The 19602-nt window shown below is 37.1% G+C and overlaps 1 protein-coding gene across 1 annotated transcript in view; it reads left to right on the forward strand.

The window, feature by feature from the left end:
* Window positions 1–19602, forward strand: part of COL5A2 (collagen type V alpha 2 chain) — a 99341-nt gene that overhangs the window by 44864 nt on the left and 34875 nt on the right. Inside the window, exons 2-15 of the mRNA XM_015867838.2 lie at window positions 2516–2740; window positions 4222–4235; window positions 5371–5403; window positions 6172–6204; window positions 6807–6860; window positions 10342–10452; window positions 11762–11839; window positions 13450–13494; window positions 13997–14050; window positions 14652–14705; window positions 16083–16136; window positions 17330–17383; window positions 18129–18182; window positions 19490–19534. Coding sequence (XP_015723324.1) covers window positions 2516–2740; window positions 4222–4235; window positions 5371–5403; window positions 6172–6204; window positions 6807–6860; window positions 10342–10452; window positions 11762–11839; window positions 13450–13494; window positions 13997–14050; window positions 14652–14705; window positions 16083–16136; window positions 17330–17383; window positions 18129–18182; window positions 19490–19534 — 908 coding nt within the window. The remainder of the gene's footprint in view (window positions 1–2515; window positions 2741–4221; window positions 4236–5370; window positions 5404–6171; window positions 6205–6806; window positions 6861–10341; window positions 10453–11761; window positions 11840–13449; window positions 13495–13996; window positions 14051–14651; window positions 14706–16082; window positions 16137–17329; window positions 17384–18128; window positions 18183–19489; window positions 19535–19602) is intronic.

Below are 19602 nucleotides of genomic sequence, written 5' to 3' on the forward strand. Positions count from 1 at the left end.
TTTGCCAAAGCATTTGTTGCTATGTGGTTTATTTGAAGTTATGACAGAATGCTGACTTTGGGCTCGGTAACTCAGATATGTCATTTATGCAAACTGTTGCTCTTGAACAGCACAGTGAGTTCTCCTGGTGCTACGTTAAGGAAGACGGAGACCATATGCCAGACATCTGGGGGGAAAAAGGCTAAAGATGTCAGACAGCGTGTTATGTCATGCACACAAGGGAGAAGTGAGAATAGTGCTTTCCAAAACGCATTCTGCAGTTTGGAAAATGATTCTCACAGTGTCATAAATGGACTGTACAGTGAACTTAGTTGATGTCTTTACTTCACACTGAAAACATTTCCGCCTGAGCTTCTGCAGCACCCCTTTGAGCCATTTGGTCAGTTTATGTGATGAGTTGGTCACGATCAGGAGATGACCTGGTATAAATTTTGATTTCAGTTTCTGTTAGAAAGCCACAGGAGCTGACGATGGCAGGCAACAGTTAATGACACATCTGCTCCGTTTCTCTGAGCTTCTGACATTGATGGAGTAACTGGACTTGAGCTAAGGCATGAAGCCAAAATCCGAAAGCTGTTCCTATTTATTACTTTGTGAATTTCTGTTTACATCTGGTTCAAATTAAAGCAAAAAGGCATAGAACGGCAAAGCTGGCCTTGTGCTTAGTGCTGTTAATTTTCACACAAATAGCAAGTTTTCTTAACAAATTAAAAATTTTGATCATTGACTATTGGGACACACTCAATGTATGTATTTATAATTGTCTCTATCCCCCATCATAAGATCAGTTAGAAATTAGAGCTGCTTGGGAGGCTTTGCTTAGCAATTTTAGCCCAATTGTTGCAGTTGTGAAGACATTTTTCTTAGGAGATTTCAATGGCCACATGGAGCTCCCACCCAGGGTATGACTAAGCCTTACTGCAGTATCTCATGGTCAGGAGAGTCCTTCAGAGCACAGGAACCCGCATGGGAGCTCTGCTGCCTCTGTGGCTCAGAGGGAATCATGGCACTAGAGTTTTGAGTTGCAGGCTTGCGACCTCCTGCCTAGGGGCAGTCTGGGGACTGATGATTGATTCTGTTTGCTGGAGCTTGTGTTCTTTCAGAGGATGAAATACTGATAGGCCAAAGTAATAATAAAATTTTATTCTGCTGCCAGGGCTTTTTTTACCAGATTGGACAGCAGAGGTAAACTGTATTTTGTTTTAAAATTGTATTTTGCTTTTTGGGAGAAATACTGGTAGTTTCCTTGGTATCTAAAAAAAGCAACAACACCAAAAACACAAAAATATACATAGATATTTGGATAGATTGTGTACACAGTAGGTAAACAAAGGCATGGACTTGACTTTGGGTAGGACAACATGTGAAGAGGTGGTTACTCCCTGTGTTCCCCAACCAGTCTAGTAGGGAAAGTTTTGAAAATTTTAAGTTCTTTCGGGAGTATTAAACAGAAAAGAAAAAGAGAATTCAACCCTGACAAGTTGATCTGTCTTGCTGGCAGTATATTGTTTTGAGAGGAGAGAGTAAAATCTGCACTGAATAGATTTCTAAGTGAAGCTAACAAAAAAGAAATAAAGATGAGTATTAAAACAAGAAAGTTAACTTGTGATGAAAGAAATTTATTACGTTAAAAAAAGGTGTGCAACTGATGTGAGAATATGGACACAGGCAAGAAGTGCAAACATTCAGTAGCTATTGCACCTGTAGAAATGATCACTTCGGACATTCTTTCATATATAGTTATTTAAGAGTTGATTGATATTTAGTTAACATATAACAATGCGTTATGCATGTGCTGGTGTGATCGTGTGTCAGGAGACAGTGAGCTGGATTATAAGAACTGAGTAAACTCAATGGTTTGAAGAGTCTCTCTTCATTCAGCTGCTGCTGTGCATACCCTTGCAGTGCACACTTTGGTTGCTACTGGACACTGACTAACTGTCTTGTTGGGATGGCCTACTTCTGTGATGCTATTACCTTAACCAAGATCCTAACAAATAAGGTTTCTTCCTTTTCATTGAGTGTTCTTTTGTATGTCTTCCACAAATACTGTTTAGTCTGGCTGTGTGAAGTGTATGCAGCAGGGTATGGTAGCACATACAGGTTCTTTTCCACAGAAAATGCCCTGTTGCTCTGTGCACAAGAGTTGTTAAGAGCTGACTTGTGGCAGGAATTTTTGACTGCAAAGTCATATCCCACTGAGCAAAAAGACATCCAGCAACTCATAAAGCAACATTCACTGGAGACCACATGATGGATTTGTGTATTTGCTGATGGCTTTATTTTACTTCCTTTTGATTGAGAAATAACATGGTAAAATTGAGTAGATGCTTAAGTTGACTGATACTGAGAGCTGACTTCAGCTATACTGACTTCAGCTATACTGGTGGGCTGTGTTTAATTCATGTATGAGTTACTGCTTTTGATCTCCAAATGCGTTCTTTGCTCATCCAGACCTACTCCTCCTTTGATTTCACAGTTGGAAAATGCTTTGTATATTCTCTCTCCTTACCAGGAGAAGATGTTGAAGAGGTTGCCTGCACACAGAATGGCCAGATGTACCTGAACAGGGATATTTGGAAGCCCTCACCATGCCAGATTTGTGTCTGTGACAATGGAGCTATTCTTTGCGATGAAATCCAATGTCAAGACGTGTTGGAGTGTGAGAACCCTCAGGTGCCCCCAGGAGAGTGCTGTCCAGTGTGTCCCCATACCACACGTGATTTTGATCCTACCATTGGTAAGCTTGCTACCTAATTTACTTTTTGAAACATGAGCCGATCAGGCTGGCCTTGAGAGTGAAATTTGCTCTGCTTCTGTGGCTCAAATTGGAGCAGGGAGGATAGTGGTGAAGTTCAAGTTTTCTGAACTCAACCAAAGGAATAGGAAACTGTGGATACTGAAATTTCTAATAGTACTGCCATGCTGAATATTTAAATCCAAGGACAATCAATACCAAGAAACTAGTTTCTGACTTGATTCGCATGCTGAAAAGTTTCCTTTGACTGTGAATCTGAGAAAGCCAAAAGGCCTTAGAACTAAGAGGCTGATCTGAATTCTATCCTGATGTTTTGAGGATAGTTTTTGATTGTTGTGGTGTTCTTTTTTGTGGTATTGAAAAATTAGTCTGCTATGATATACAGTAAAATAAGCCTGTGCTTTGATAAAATGCTTAATTTCAAGCCTCTCCAATAGCTGAAAAACTTTGTGTAACTATAAGTAGTCAAATATGAGCACTATTAAAGTGCTTCCCCAAAATAAAATGATGGACAGACAATTCTCTTGTGAGATATGAGAAAAAAGCACAGTATGAAGTATTCATACTCTTTATGTACCTTCTGTGATGTACCTTCAAGATGATATCTTTTCCAGTTCATTTTTTCTTCCGGAAGAGGCTTGGATGAAAAAAATCTCTCCAAATAGTTTCCCAAGAGAAAATCTCTTACCTTGCAATAACTATTCATTAATAGAGTCTGATGCATTTATTTTTTTTTAATAATTCTATATGTAATAATTAAAGCATTTTTTTTATGAGAGACATGATTAATTTTTATTAACTTAGTATAGAATGAAGTAATCATGTGTAGTATAGACACGTGTAACTGAGCGATAAAGCAAGATGTGTCAAGCATCAATAAACATGGAGCCTCCTGCTGTGTTTTGAGAGGTGTTAGGCCAAGGGCAACAGATAGACCCAAAAGATAGAAGAACACTATCAAACATTGCAGAATTCCCTACTGTAATTTAAGACATTAATAAAATATTTATCAGAAGGATTTTTATGAGTCTGTGTGTAGTTATATAGCTCTGTACCCAGGCACAAGTAATATTGCAAAAACTTAACAAAGGTGTGGAAGATCCTTCAGTCAGTTCTATCTTATGAAAAATACCAAGTTGTTTGTTATGGATTCATCAATATTGCTTGTTTTCAAGTAAGTAATAAAGCCAGCTCTTTAGACAGTGCAAAGAGCTTCTAAGAGTTCCCCCCGTGGATATTCTAAAGTGTTTTTTCTTATACTGTGCAATGCTGAAAAAGGCTGAGGATCAGGGGGCATCTGATTCTTCAGACAAGGTAGTATGTGTATCCCTGGGACTTCTCCAGCTCCTTTTAAATCCAGGATCTGGTGTGGCTTTAGCTATAATACCTTCACTCAGCTCTTTCTGTCTCTTGAAATAAAGGCATTAATTTATTCTCTTTTCTTCTTTTGTCCTTTTTATTAGGTAGAGGAAGAAAGGTAAGATTTCCTTCTTTCTTCATTTTTTTTTAATCTATTAGAACTGTTAATAAATCTCTTGCATCTCTTCAGATCACTTCACAAAAATTAGTTATAAACTCTTATTAAAACATATCTTTTTTCTGCTGGTGTTTTTCCTCAGTGGGTAGGGAGTTTACATTAGAAAACATCCTGGGATACAGTAAAAATCCTGGTCTTAATGTAGAGGATGTCCTTACTGAAAATCCCTGATGTTTATATCAAAGAAATCCCAGTTTAAGTAATTTGGTTGTCTCATCTTTAAAAGTGCTACAAAATGAGTGAAGGTACCATTAGGTTATTAGAAGTCACAGCTGTAGAACTTGCAGCTGCCTGCTGCCCAGTGTGTGACAGAGGAAGCATAACCACTCTTTAACCAGCCATTCCTGTTGAATTTGTTAAAACATGGAGCAGAAGACCTGTCTTAAATTCTGGTGCAAAGTATTATTGCTTCTTGTCTGGGCTTTCTTGTGTTGGCTTAAAACTATATGTAATTCAAATGACAATCATGTATTTTAATTAGTATATTTTATCACTGAACATACTCAGCACAAGAATAAGTAAATTGGCAAATGCAGTCCCCTTCATTTTGTGACTGGGTGACATTGGTTTGTGTTCTGTCTCTATACAGATAGACATGTAGGTGTTGTTTTTTTATACCTGTGATGATAGTAATACTAGTTAATATTTGAACAAATAGCAGCTGAATGCTGTGGTTGAGTTCGGCATCTCAAAGGAATCAAATCATCACATAGCAGAGTGAGAACATGTGGTTTTTGGATTTTTTTTACTACTGAAAAGGTTGTGGTAATGTTTTAGTCTATCACTTTTGTTTATTTTTTTTATCAGCCAGTGTTTTGTGGATTTAGAGGAAGTTGGTTTAGAACCTTCATTTAATCAGTCCCTGTACTCGTTAAAAATAGTACAGGTTACCTTTTGCAGGGATTTCAATTTGGTCTCAGGTGTATCTTTAGATAAGTCTTTGTGTTTTTCACAATCACAGGGATGGAATTGGCTTAATTGTTACTGTTGTACTTTCATTTGTCATCTAACATCTGAAGTTTTCCTCTTTATTTAGTTTAATAATATTATTATTATTATTGTATAATTTTTACAGGGGCAAAAAGGAGAACCTGGAATAGTTCCACCTGTGAGTCCATTTTCTCTTCATTTATCAGAGCTCTGTTGAAGTGTATATTTCAGAATGTCAAGCATGCAACAAAAACATATATACTGACACTTGAAGGAATTGAATGAATTACACTTACATATGTGAAATTGTAAAAGCCTGTCAGTTGAATTTTGAGGAAAACAAATCTTAGAGAGAGATCTGTCAATCCTTTATTTTTTTACTTCAGTTCTGTTTAGCCATGTGCTATACTAGCATTTGGAAAATGCATTTAAAAATAGAGAATTGGTGCTAAACATTCTCCCTTTACACCTTTATCATTATCTTTTTTGAGAATCATAGAACCATTTAGACTGGGGAAGTTCTTTAAGGTTATCTGAAGTCTCTCATTAAACCATGTCCCAAAGTGCTACGCATACACGTTAAATGCCTTCAGGAATGATGACAGCTGCTTCCCAGCCTGTTGGGTGGAGACAAATTAAAGGACTAGATAAACTTCAACTATCTCATTATCATTTCTTTATTTAATTTTTTTCCTTTTTGCAAAAAAATAAATAAATAAATAGTGATGATGCTTCCAAAGACTTTATTCATATAGCTTATAGAAGTTGTGCAAAAAGGGATAAGAGAGGTAGTAAAAGTTACTTTATTTTCAAATAGCTTTAGAACTTACCTGGTATCTTAATTCTCTCTATTGCTATTTATTTTTCTAGAAATAGTTTTCTGTAAGTCATGAGAAATATGGGCATAATATTGTGTGTTAACTTCTATTTATATTACCTACTTCAGGTTTCAGGAATACGGGGACGCCCTGGTCCTGCAGTGAGTTACCTTAAATTTGCTGATAGCTTTTTCCACTTTCTCCCATTTCTCTTTTGTGTTGTGAGAATGATATAAATGAGGAATCTTGTTATGGGATGTTGTGTGCAAAATTGCTGGATTTTGGGAGGTAACGAGAATATGGAAATTTGTACAGCATCAGCCCATGACCTAAGCAATAGATGTGTGCTTGTAGCACATGCTCTTCCATGGTCATTTGAACATGGCTTTTGCTGAGAAATACTTTTCTAGTGGGACAAAGGAGGTGCAATTCTGCCTCTCCAGAATAAGCAGAGAGCTTAGTCACCTCAAACCTGGACATTTCAATATTGAGAGCTTCCAGCATTCAGAAAATCTGTGCTAGATTAAGCTGTGGAGCACATGAGATATAAAACCATTCTGAAGATCTCTGCATCCTGTTGCTACTCCCTTCAGGCAAAATGCAATTGAGAAGAGATGCTCAGTGGTCATAATTGTTTTCTTAATGATCACATGGGGGAAAAAAATTAGAAATTACTGTTCATGCATGGCTTTCCATATTAACAGAGCTTTATAGATCATTAGCTAGTTTAAAAGGCATTTAGTATTTCTAAACTTTCTTTTAGGGACCTCCTGGTTCACAAGGACCACGAGGAGAACGAGGACCTAAGGGAAGACCGGTAAGTTATTATAAAGTATTAGAAATTAATTGCTGGACTAATTGCAGTATGTTAGATGGCTTTAAACTTTCTGTTTTCCAAGGATTAGCTAACAAACGAAAATGTTTTGTCTTGCTATCTGTGTGTTTTGAGATAAATAATTGAGACTAAGCGATAGTTTCACTACTGGCTACTGATTACTGTGGTGTATTAGTGGCAGCGTGAGCTGTAAGGATTGGAGTGTTTCAGAACAGACAAAAGCTCAGGAGGTTAGCAGGAGTTAATATTTGACTACGTATGTTGGTATGCTGGTGAATAATATAATTGAGATTGCTCAGTGGAAATAAAGACTTCATAAGGGAATTTCAGACGTCTGCATGTGGAGAACCACAGAAAGGCTAAATGGGAGTGCTGAAAATACCAAAGGTGACATGTTCCTGTTGAAAAGGCTAGGACACAATAGACGAGCTGTTTTAGGCAGGTTTTAGAGAGTTGTGTCCTTGCAGTTTCTATGTGGATGTTTTCCTATCCCTCTGGATAGAGCAAGCCGCTACTTCAAGTATTTTACTTGAATAACAGAGCTGAGGTTTAGGCATAGGCTTGAGGCTGACTCTCTTCTGCTGTTCCTCTGGTGAATGTCTGCTGTCCATAGATGGTAATAACACTGCTTCTAAAGATGTGGAATAGCTGTGTTGCCTCTTGAGATAGATGCCAAGCCGCTGCTGCTCTCTACATCAGGCAACATTAAGACCTTAGAATGGCTGACACAGTGCATAAAGGAATTCGTGAAGTAATTGTGAAATGTTGTGGTGTGTAGAGGAATCTCAAATGTGTTTGCAGAGATGTCTGACGTGTCTTCCCAGTGTGCAGTTTTATCAATGAGACACTTAAATTCTGATCTTGTGCTGTATATGTCTTTACAAAGTGATGGTTGGAAACACTTTAACTACCAAAAGGTTGTGTTTAAAAAAACAAACACAGAAAGAAAGGTTTGAGTTCCTTTGACGTGGATTATTAATAGTGCTTTGAAGAGAAATCAAGGGATTAGGAACCACTCAGATTCTTTGAAAGTGTTATGACAAAGGTTTTGGTGAGACCGTATGTCAGACTGCAGATCTGAGAGCACAGGGCAGTGCTTTAGATATGTATTGACTGCTAGTGCAGGGTTTTGGATTTGTACTTCTGGGAAACAGGAAGTTAGCTTTCACCTCCTGTTTATAACATGACCAACTTCTCACGTCTTGTTTATTATTTGTTTAAAAGTTCTAATGGAACAGATAGCGTTTTGCAGACACCCTCAATAAAATCAATAGCAAAACCACTAAAGCATGTTCCCAAGCCTTTTGTTTGTTTGGATATATTTTTTTTTAGGTCTTTCTAAGTGGATTCCTACTGACTAGTGAGTAGTAGGAACTCAATCTTGCAATGCATCTCTGCGTTTTAGCATACACTTGCATAGACAGTGAATTCAGAACTATTAGCATAGTATTTACTTCCAGTTATTTGCTTGTGTAATAGTGAGAAACATAAAGGCAGCAGTATGTTTGGATTTATAAAATGCATCTGGGGATGGGAAGTTTAAGAGTATGATAGTACAAATGAACAATGTACAAATACAAATGAACCTTTGAAGACAGAAAATATACTTGAACATGCTTGGAGTATCAGTATGTTTTGTTTCAGTATTGTTACACTAGACAGTAATTGGAGCAGAAATAAAATAGTTTTGAAGTGCTTTGCTGTAAGCTGCATTTCCTGACCAGCAGCAGCAGTGGGCCAAAATTAATGGATAATGGATAGTTAATATTCTAAGCGTTTAAACGATGCCACCTTGTGGCCTCTGCTGGATTTTTAAAGCGTTTGGTAAACCTCTCTGACTTGAGCTGAGCTGCTGAACAGAAAGGTTGCTACATGCACATATTAAATATATACCATCAATTAATTTTTATCTATATCTTATTGAAGTGCAAGGAGATCTTGTTATATACCACTGGCTAGTTAACAGCTATAAAGAAAGGAATGCTCTTCAAGGACTTCTGGGCTTCTGGGGTGGTTGCAGTGTTGCTCTTAGTGACTAAGAACACGATTCTTTTTCTAAGCAGGAGCTAAAAAAAAAATAGTCATTTTACTATTTCATTTCTGGTTAAGGTATCTTGGTTTGGGCATTGACAAATTGTAGTCATTTCATAGAAGCTTGCTGAATCCCTTCAGGCAAATCATCAGAATGTTTCTGCTTCAGATATTATACTTCCTGTTTTGTTAGAAATATGGGATAGTAAAGTTTTTTTGATAGAACCTTTTGTTTCTGTACAATATTCAAGAATCTGCACCATCTGTCTCAGAATACCAGCTTTTCACAAATCAGGTGTGGTAAATATATGTATGTGTGTATGTATATCTGATAAGTAAAGTTTTCCACTGATAAGTTGTCAGGGAGGAATTTAGACCATAAAGATATATTGAGAATTAGGAGAAAGGAATGGCTTATTCAATGGAAGTTTCCAGGATTCTTAATGCCAATACCATTTGAACATAGCTCTTTCCCAAGGGAATGCTTTATCTTCAATGTATAAATCATACGAGTTCAGACCCTAAATTTCACCGCAATGTGTTGCAGACTTCAAGGCAACACAGTCCTCATCTTTTCGAAATATGAGAAAGCTGTCTAATTATGATTGTGTTTATAAAGATGAGTCATTAAGCCAGGCTTTCAATGTTTCATGTGTAAGGATCCTTAAAGTAGAAGTGCTCGTTATATAGCATAGACTTTTCCCCTCAGTGTTTTCCAGCCTTCTTTAATGAAGAAAGCAGCAGTGACAAGTACTTCAAAGTCTGTATTTAGAATTGAGGAATATCTTTACTGCTCTTACTACGATTGATTTTGTTCTACTCAAGTTTTTATTAGCTGCTGCTTTATTTAATTTTGGTTCTGATACAAGATAAGATCGTGTTCAGGAATCAAAAGTTGGATGATAAAAATGGGGGCAGTGGGATAGCCTCCCTGTCTAGTCTGCGAACTGTGGTTTGAAATAACATCAACACCGGGGGACTTGCTCTATATTTTTGGCAGTGTGACTGTGTTGGGAATTGAGCAACAGTCTGAGCTAAACTGTTCTCGATGTCAGAAGGCTGCAGAAATCAGTGGAATTTCCTGAGTTTCTTATGTGTGCATAGTAGTCTGAGCTATCTGTATTTTGGAAATAAATTCTTGATCTTCTTTCTGTACAGTGCACAAAGCCAAATAGTTTTTCAGGAATAGCATACTCTAATATAGAATGATAAGAAGCCTGAATTTCCAGAGTAGTTTTGGAGAGAAATTACTGCCGTTTACTGATAACTCATGTTAACTACTGCTTCTGATCTAAGAACAGGTGTTGGTGGATGTAGTTTATTTAAATTTCTTCCTCTACTGATTCAGATTTATTCAAGATGAGTGTTTGTTGTTTACAGGGTTTTCCTGGATACCATTGTATTCTGTTGGCATTGTTTATTTTCTTTCTAGGGTCCTCGTGGTCCTCAAGGGATCGATGGAGAGCCTGGTATCCCTGGCCAGCCTGGTGACCCTGGTCCTCCAGGGCATCCTACCCACACAGGACCAGATGGACTAAGCAGGGTGAGCTTTACATTTGCTTTCATGGAAAGTCAAGTGTATGTTGGTTCAGATCCACATCCTACACAGTAACTTCTGTTTACTTCGGCAAAGGCAGAATGCTGTCCTAACTATTCCTGTCCCCCACTTGGGGGGACAATGGAAAGCAGGAATGAGAGATCTGCAAAAAATTGAGATAATTTGAATGTGAAAATACTCTGAAAGGACTCTTGTACAATATGTTTTAACAAAGAAAAATATGTCTGGTAAGAAAAGACAAGGTTGCCGAATCTAAAGCCCTTAATAGAGCTCCATTAATTCCACCTGACTTAAATGCAAGAGAACAAATCAATAGTGCAGGGTAACTGATATGCCAAAGAAGTAGTACAGCAAAGAAAAAATAGGATTGACTATAAATAAGAAAATAAACTATAGGGACAATTAAAATGTGGTTAAGTCTACTTCTTGCTGAAATTGTTCAGACCTACACTTTGATGATTAATCAGGAATTATTTGTGGAAAACAATACTAAGCAACCCTACATAGGGACAAAATATTCTGCAAGATTTACTTCTTCCCTAAATTTTGTGGAAGACCAATGATGACTGACAATGATGTAGATATCTGAATTTCTAAGGGACATTCAGTTACATATTTATTTCTATCTGAAAGGTACCTGCTCTGTTTCTCGCTCTATTGTTCCTGCAATATTGCTGAAAACAGTCATTATTCTGCAGTAAGAATGAATATCACTTAGGCCAACAGCCTGGAAGTTCAGGAAGCTTTTCTTGGCTAAAACACCTTTCTGAATGGGCCCAAATCTGGCAGTTTCAGTAAATCTCTTCAGCATGGAGGAATCTGTTAAAACCACAGAATGCAGTCTAATGTAGCTGATTTTATGATTGCGTATTTCTGTTTGCCTTCAGATAGTTTTCGGCTTGAGGCACAGGAAGTGAAAACCAAGCAGTCTTAGAAGAAATAAAGAAGTAATGCACGTGAGGTTCAAGTGTGATTTAAACTTGAGAATGGTGAAAGAAACGTAATTACTTTATTTGGAAGCTTTTCTGTTTTTAGGTCATATTCTTTTTTTTTTTTTTTTTTAATTAAAGTGAGTGTAGAGTCAGAATAGAAAGCAGGTAATTTGATGCATTTGACTGGCCTTGGATGCCTTAAGGCACTTCAAATAGGTAAAACGATAAATAATTTTAATGTTTGGAACAAGAATTTACTTGTAGTGCTGCAAAGCCACTGTAAGCGATGAAGACATTACGTAGAATTTTGCTTTGTGAATCAACATGATTGACAACTCAAATTACCCCTCTTATTTTTTCAGCCATTTGCGGCTCAGATGGCAGGACTGGATGAAAAATCTGGACTTGGTAGTCAGATGGGATTGATGCCTGGTGCAGTGGTAAGACCAGATCAGCCATGGAGTGCATGTACCAAAAACAACAGTAGCATCCATCCTCTTCAAATTCCTGTGCCTTTAGAAATTAAACATACAGAGTTTTCTAGTGAAGCTTTTAATGGTATCTGAAGACAATGAGAAGATGTTCAATTGTCTCTCCCGCTATCCAGCTTTTTGTCTTCCTTATTCCTTGTGAAATGCAACAGCTATTAGGGTATGTGAAAAAGGAGGGCATCGTTTCCTCATTTACTGAGTCACTGCAGAGATACTGGAGAGTGTCTGTTATGGTACGAAGCTGAGTGAACAAATGTGCAAGTTCGGAGGTATTTTTTTCATGTTGTGCCATCGAAGATACTTATTCTTGGTAGCAATTTGAAAGGGTATTTCTGAAACCAGCCGTGAGTTTATTATTTTAAGACAGGTGTTATTTTTCTACAGTGAGTCTGGTTTTCCCTCCCTGTTTAGGTATGCCCTTCGTTTTCAGTGCAATGGGAACTTACTGGTAACGTGAAAATGTTTTAGTCATCTGTGAAAGCCATTACACCACCCTAAACTGTCTGTTTGGGTTGTTTTTAAATATTATCTCTTTTTGCTACATACATTTATCATGCTGTGATTTCTTGAAGGTATTGCTGACTTTTTTTTCCTGTCATTTTTAGCAAAAATTCTTGAGGAAACAGTCCTGCATTGACTGCCCTGTCAATGAATTTGCCTGCGTGCATCATATCCATCCAAGCCCTCACCAGTTAGAACTCAGTTTTAACACTGTTTGAAAGGTTCTCAGTAAAACTCAGTAACTGTTATTCAGTGAACCTGCTGCTTTTTTTTTTTTCTTTTCTAAATTTTGTTTGAAAAAAGGGCTTAAATGCAATATAAAATTCCTAAAGAATAATGAATTGTGTTAAGGAGGAATCTTGTGTCTGTCAAAATGAAAGTTATTGTCTGCTTCATACTTTTTGTCTTGCTGTAGGTAAAATAATCTTTTTGTGAAAGGAGTTTTTATTTTTACTTTATGTTACTTTATTTTTACTTTATGTTACTTTATATATACTTATATATAACATTAAACATAAGACTGTTTTAAAAATACCATGGAACTTTTTAAGGGCAAATCTATGTTTTTCAGTAACAAACAACAACCATCAGAAACCTGTTTTGTGTGATGCATAAAAATATATCCTTTCATTACTGCTTGTTTCTGCTCCTGGCTGAGAATAGCAGTGTAAATTTTTTTTATTATTGTTTCCAGTAGTAAATCTATATAATCACATTCAATTGAAGGGAAAATCTATTTCCTCCTAACTATAGTTGTAGTCTTAAATTTTTCTAGTAAAGTTATGTACTTGTAGGTTGTTCCCACTAATTTCAGACTGTGATTTCCCAAGCCCATTTTTTTTCAGTGGCTAATGAATTATGCTGCTATGGCTTTTGAGTCTGAAGATTTTCATTTGATGTGCTTTATTTGCATTTCATAACTTAAAAGCTTTTCAGAGAGTTTGACCCTAGAAATGTGAACTAGGAGGTCATTACCAGGCAATTTTGCTGTCTCCTAAGGATGTTGGTTACTTTGGGAAGTATGTACATCCGTGTGTAACATTGTATTATTTTGATAGGGTCCAGTTGGTCCAAGAGGTCCTCAAGGTCTCCAAGGAAAACAAGTAAGTGTTTCATCTTGGGGGTTTTAAAACACTTGGCCAAACAACATGATGGAGCACTTAGTTACTTGCACGTGTAGAAGAGAATCCCACTCTGAGATGTATTTGTCTCAAGCATTGCTGAATGTGTCCTTGAAGTGAACCTAAATGTAATTCCCTTAATTTTCACTTCAGATCTACTCTATAGACTCTACAGTTTTTGTCACATCCTTAACAAGGCTTTGACCCAACACACATCTTGTAATGAGGGAGTGAAAATCACATTTATTCATTTGTGATTTTGCCATTAGCACTGTGTTAATGTCTTAAGGGACTTCTTTATGGCTCAGGGCTTCTGTAAGGGTTGAGGTGTCTTAGCATTTGCCTTTCACTCATCTTACTCTTTATGAAGTAAAATCCAGACTGTCCCATATTCTGTTGTTTTCCTCATCCAGAATTTTAGTTTATATCTTTTTATTTTTACTTTATAGTGTATGTAACTGTAGTCATGTCTCATCAATTATAGGGTGGTGCTGGCCCCACAGGCCCTCCTGGTGAACCTGGAGATCCAGGACCTATGGTAAGACTGTTTAAGTACAAACACTTAAACAACAAAGTAACAAACGGTTTAGTACACCTCCTTTAGAGATCTTTTTTCCTGCTGTCTCAAGCAAAGCTAGGTAGTGAATACTTAAGTAAAGAACTGTGGTGTTCAAAGCATGCTTTTGGGGATCAGTGAATTTGAATTATTTTGTATCTGAAAGATACTATATACAACCATTTTTTATTTTGCCACCACAGACCTGAGGGCAGCTAACCACTAGTAACACCATAGCTGGTAGGGTAGCACATAAAGGTAGATGAAAATATTAGTCTTTTGGAAGTGATATAATGACTCAAAAGTAAAAGTGAGAGACAGACTGGGAACAGTAACTGATTTTTGGTTTGCTTTTTTCTTGAAGAATCCATCCTACGTTTTTATACTATATATACACATTTTAACTTAATGCAGCCTTATTAGGGGAAGAAAGATTAAAGCACCACAAAATATAGCAATCGTGCTTAGGCATATAATCATCCTTTTCCTACAACTGTTTTATTGTGAAACAAGGCATTTAAATAAAGTGAATAGCTACCTTAGCAATTGGATTGACTTCTCAACAAATCTGTTTATTCCTTAGGGTCCAGTTGGTTCTCGTGGACCAGAAGGGCCTCCAGGCAAACCTGGTGAAGATGTAAGTTTGTTATTGCTCGTATTTTGTTTTATTTCTAATAAAACAAATATTGGCTTCTTTTAAGGAATGACTAATCAGCAGATGTGTCTGCCGCAGCTACATCTTTTCTATTTCCTTTTCGTAATCATACTTCTCTTGTCATAACAATAGCAGTGTTATTCTGTTCAAGACCTTCCTTTCTTCTCATTACATTACCACGATACCCAAAGCACTGTCGATTTATTATGCCTTTTCTCAGTCAGTTCTTCACTAAAATGTCTGTCTTGAAATTGGAGGGCAAATTGCAGCCCCTTCTCTCCTTGGAATCATGCAATGAGCTAGAAGAACTGTAACAGTAACATGCACCTGGCTATAAAGCATAACACTTTACTATTAGAAAACTTAACTAAGTGATTTATTATATCCATAATTGATTTAGTGATTATTTAGATGTATGTTTATATTACATGTGAAATACATGCATATGAAAAAATGTATACAGTACCTCACAATAGTAAGCTGGGGATTTTCCATTGGACATGCATTCTGTTTGCAAAGAATGTTGAATTCATCTGAGTGGCAAAGTGTAACTGCCAGGTGAATTGAAAGCTGGAGATGCCAGATGTTTTAGTATAGAAATTACCATGGTAATGGTTGCTTTCCCATTAAACTGTAGAAGACATTGTAAGAATCTGTGAAAACAGTTTATTCTCACTGCCATGAAACTAATTATCAATTCTACTTGAGGAGTTTCCTCCATTTCCACTGTTTGTGTGGGTTTCTTTAATTGTATCTGTGTTGTGTTTTCTTGTCTCTTTGTGCAGAAATGACCTTTCTCAAGCTTATCATATTTTTGCGGTCTGATGTCCTAGATGTATGTCAAGTACTTGATATGTATGATGACTATTTGATTGTGTGCTAGATTTTCAGTCTTTATTATACTGCTTTGTGGAGAAAATGGTCAATGACAGACTGATGTAGGATTAAATTAGACTCATTTTACAATAGAATTTGAGAAGCAACAAGCTGTGATGCAGTTAGTTTGATTTCTGTTCCTAAGGACAATCAAAATGATGCGACTGTCAGTACAGAGATGGCCGAAGGCTGCCTGGTTCTAAATTCGCTGGCACGCCATCTCGCAGCGCCACCTGGTGATGCTGAGCTGCACGTTAGACTCAGATCATCAGTCTCTGCCAGTTCTCTGTTAAAATACCTATTAACTTGGTACATATAATGCACGCTGTGAGTCGCGTGTGTGCTTGCTTTATGTTACTGACATTTTGTGCTATGTATTTATTTGATTGGAAGGTAGAGGTGACAAAACTGAATTTTGTTTGCTGTTTTCATCTATCTTTTTTCTTTCTTTTTTTTTTTTTTTTTTTTTCTTTTTCCTTTTAGGGTGAACCCGGTAGACCAGGACAGTCTGGTGAGCCTGGATTTCCCGGATCTCCAGTAAGAGCATAAGTATTTGCATTTTAGCAAATGGCCATAATTATGTCATCATCATCTGTTTTCATGGGTGCAAAACTTGCCCATTCCATTACGTATCACCTAACTCTAACAACCCAGATAAGTGTAATAGCTAAGAAACAAACAGGTATTTCAACAGTTTTCTCAGTTAATCCTGAGCATTATTTTAGTTATGAAATAAGCATGAAGCAGGTGACAGTACCTGCAAGTTGTACAGTTCCCAGTAACACACTGTTATTTGCAATCATATATATTACAGAATAAAATGATGTCAGGTTAAGGTGGCAGTGTTCTTTCAGGTTTGAGAGGCAGGGGGAGAAGTGATGGTATCATGAAGGTTATCAAAAATGCTGTTAGACATTTTCAGTATGTAAACATGATTGAAGTATTACCAAGTAATAGGTACTTGTACTGCAGAGGATGCTCATTGTGGTTCACTCTAGAAATAAAAGAAAGCTGTTATTTCTGATAAGCCATTTTACCATCGCATGTAATGTGATAATGTTATATTCGACCTGTATTGGTCACGTTTCTATACCTGGAAGGGAGCTGTAGTGTGGCTGAAAAGGAGACAGATAAATTCAAGAAGCTGCCTGATACAGATCATCTCTTAAACTTCCTCCTTTTCCCTCAAGCATGCAGTTTTTGCCAGTTAAAATTTTTAGCAATAGGAGATAAAATTTCTTCAAGAGAGAAATGATCTTTTACTGAGGCAGCAATATCTCCTAAGCCTTCCTTCAAAATTTAATGGATCAAAGACAGTGTTTTGTAAGCTGCTAATGTAGTCTATGAAGTATTCTGTTCAGATTAAGCTGTTTCATTTTTTACTCAAAATCATTGTCATTATATGCTTTTAGAATAGTGCACGCTGTTAGGCATGTTCTGTATTTAAAACCTCTAATGAAAGTCTGGAAGAAGTGTCAGTATCCGTGAAAATGCACATAATGTTGGCATCATCTAGCTTCATAGGAAGTTACCTTGTTTTTTCTCTGACCTTTTTAAATGCTGTACCATGCTGTATCAAGCCACTATGGTGAAGGAGTTTTTGGAACATTATTGCTCATTAAAAAGAACATCTTTCCTGTTTGCAGTGTTGTAACTAGTCTAATCTGCAGAAATCAGTTGTGTTTTACTTGGTGTGTTTGTTTGTTTTCTTTTCCCTTTTCTCTTCCTAGGGGCCTCGAGGCTTTCCTGGTGCTCCAGGTCTTCCAGGTCTCAAGGGTCACAGGGTAAGAAACATGGTCTGCCCCTTCCTTATTGATGATGTTTCAAGACGCTTTCAGAGTAAAGACATTCAGCTGGTTTTGTATTTGTGGTGAATTTGACTACACTGTTAGTCCTGCCAACAATAGCAGAACCGCTGCCATTAGAGAGAGAGAGGGCCTTGTAGAAAATCAGCTCTATTCCCCATTAAGCTGACCTCAGTTGTGTTCTTTTCTGCTTTCTTCTCTTTACTTTCAAATGTTCTGGGAATCTGGAAGGAGCTTGCATGAGCCCTGCCAAGCTTCAGGAGGCACAAAGCTGACAGTTCTCTCACTCAATTGGCAAGTCTTCCATTAGGGTGGGGAACCTGGGAGGTGGATATGTTTGCAAGATGGGGTGATTACAAACTAGCAAGTTTTCTGGCCAGAGCTTTACTTCAGGGAGAAATAAATAGGTTTCCTATTGCTCAGAGCCTATTCCTTGTTGTTCTAGGATTTTTTATTTTATATTTTTAATTTTTAATTTTTTTTATTTTTAAGGAAAATTAATCCAAGGAAATACACCTCGTACAGTTTCCATTTAGGAAATGTTTAGTAACTTTTCCCATAATTTTTTCCTTCTGTTCTTTTTTCTCTCTTTTTCATTCTTGCCGACTGGAGACCATTCTTGAGGTTCTGGTTTTGAATTATTTTAATAGTGGAAATGCTGTGTGTGTACATGTGTGTATGTGTATAGAAATATAATTTCACCAGATTTTTATAACTCTTACAGGGGTTGAAAGGTCTTGATGGTCCAAAAGGTGAAATTGGAGCTGCTGGAGCAAAGGTATTTTTGTGGCCCAAACAGTTAAACCATTAACAGTGTTTTGTGTAAAGTCAGAGTAATGCAAGTCAGTAGATTATAGAATAAAGCTTTGTACCCACTTCTGTTGGTGCTGCTTGCTTGCAGTTAATGTATTTTTCTGGGAAGGCTATGTGGAGTTGTCCATTTTTACTCTGTGCTCCAACAGTATTAACTATTATGAAATTACACATCTGGGCTTTTTACAAAAAAAGAAAAGAAAAAAACCATAATCAGTTGAGTTGGTGTTGGTCACAGTTTGACTTGGAGTTTCACAAGGTGAATCTGTTGCCTGTCTGTGACACCTATGTAATATTGAAGATGTTCAATTCTGTTAGCCCGCACGCATTGCCACTTGGTCCATGTTGGTGTTGTGTGAGCTGGTTGAGGCATCATTGTATTACTTCTGTATGAGTTCCCTTCGATAAGCACAGACCAAACAAGTGACTTGTAACAGACAGTAAAAACAATTTTCTATTATTTTGTATAGTGTATATAATAAAGCAATGCACAGTGAAGGTCTGATGTTCCTCTCTTAATTTACCTTACTAGGTTTAAACAAGATTGACTTAAAGGAAACAGATGTTGAAATGGAAAGAAAACATTTTATCAACGCAAATTTTTTTCAGCTAACTATTTCTCTTGAGAATACTCTGGTTCTGTAGCACCCCTGCTGTTTCAGCTCAAAGCAGGATAGTGAGCTGCTGCCAGTGCTTTCAAGAGAGATTATAAGTTATTTTTATAAAGGCTAGAAACCTATTTTCAAGCTTTTATTCCTTAATTAGTGCTCATGCTAAAACTTTTTTGGCTTGCTGAAGGTGATAATCACTGGTGGAATAGACATATTCCTTCAGATTACAAATGCAGTGAATGATGAGTATTTTCCAAAAGTGTGTATATAAATGTGAAAATAGAACTCAAGAGAGTTTCTCTAAGATGAGGTATCTTGGCTAAGTCTAACTTAATGTGGAGACAAGAACAGCAGAAACATTGGACTTGGTAGTAACAGCACAATAGTTGGTATGGGCTGACAGATAGGAGGAGAATAGAACAACTTATTGCCTGTAAATCCTGCTGGCTGTTGTTTTGTGTTGCTTTTTTCTCCTGGTCAACCACTGTAAACCTAGCGTCAGGGTGAAATTATGCCTTTGGTGCATGTGTGATGCACCCTGGTGACTGTTCATGTTATCTTCTTAAGCCTTATATAGGTGCAGATGAAGGGGTTGGGTTATGTAATTCTATTTTCCTTCAACATGTGTCTTCTTACTGTACTATCTCATTTCCTTTTCTAGGGAGAATCTGGACCAACAGGTGCCATGGGTGCAACAGGTCCTCTAGTGAGTATTATGTGTACTAGTACTGATCAGTGGTATATGTAGGAATTTCATGGTTTTGAAATCTGTAC

The sequence above is a fragment of the Coturnix japonica genome, chromosome 7 (genome assembly GCF_001577835.2).
Source record: "Coturnix japonica isolate 7356 chromosome 7, Coturnix japonica 2.1, whole genome shotgun sequence".
In the NCBI taxonomy this organism is placed as follows: Eukaryota; Metazoa; Chordata; class Aves; order Galliformes; family Phasianidae; genus Coturnix; species Coturnix japonica.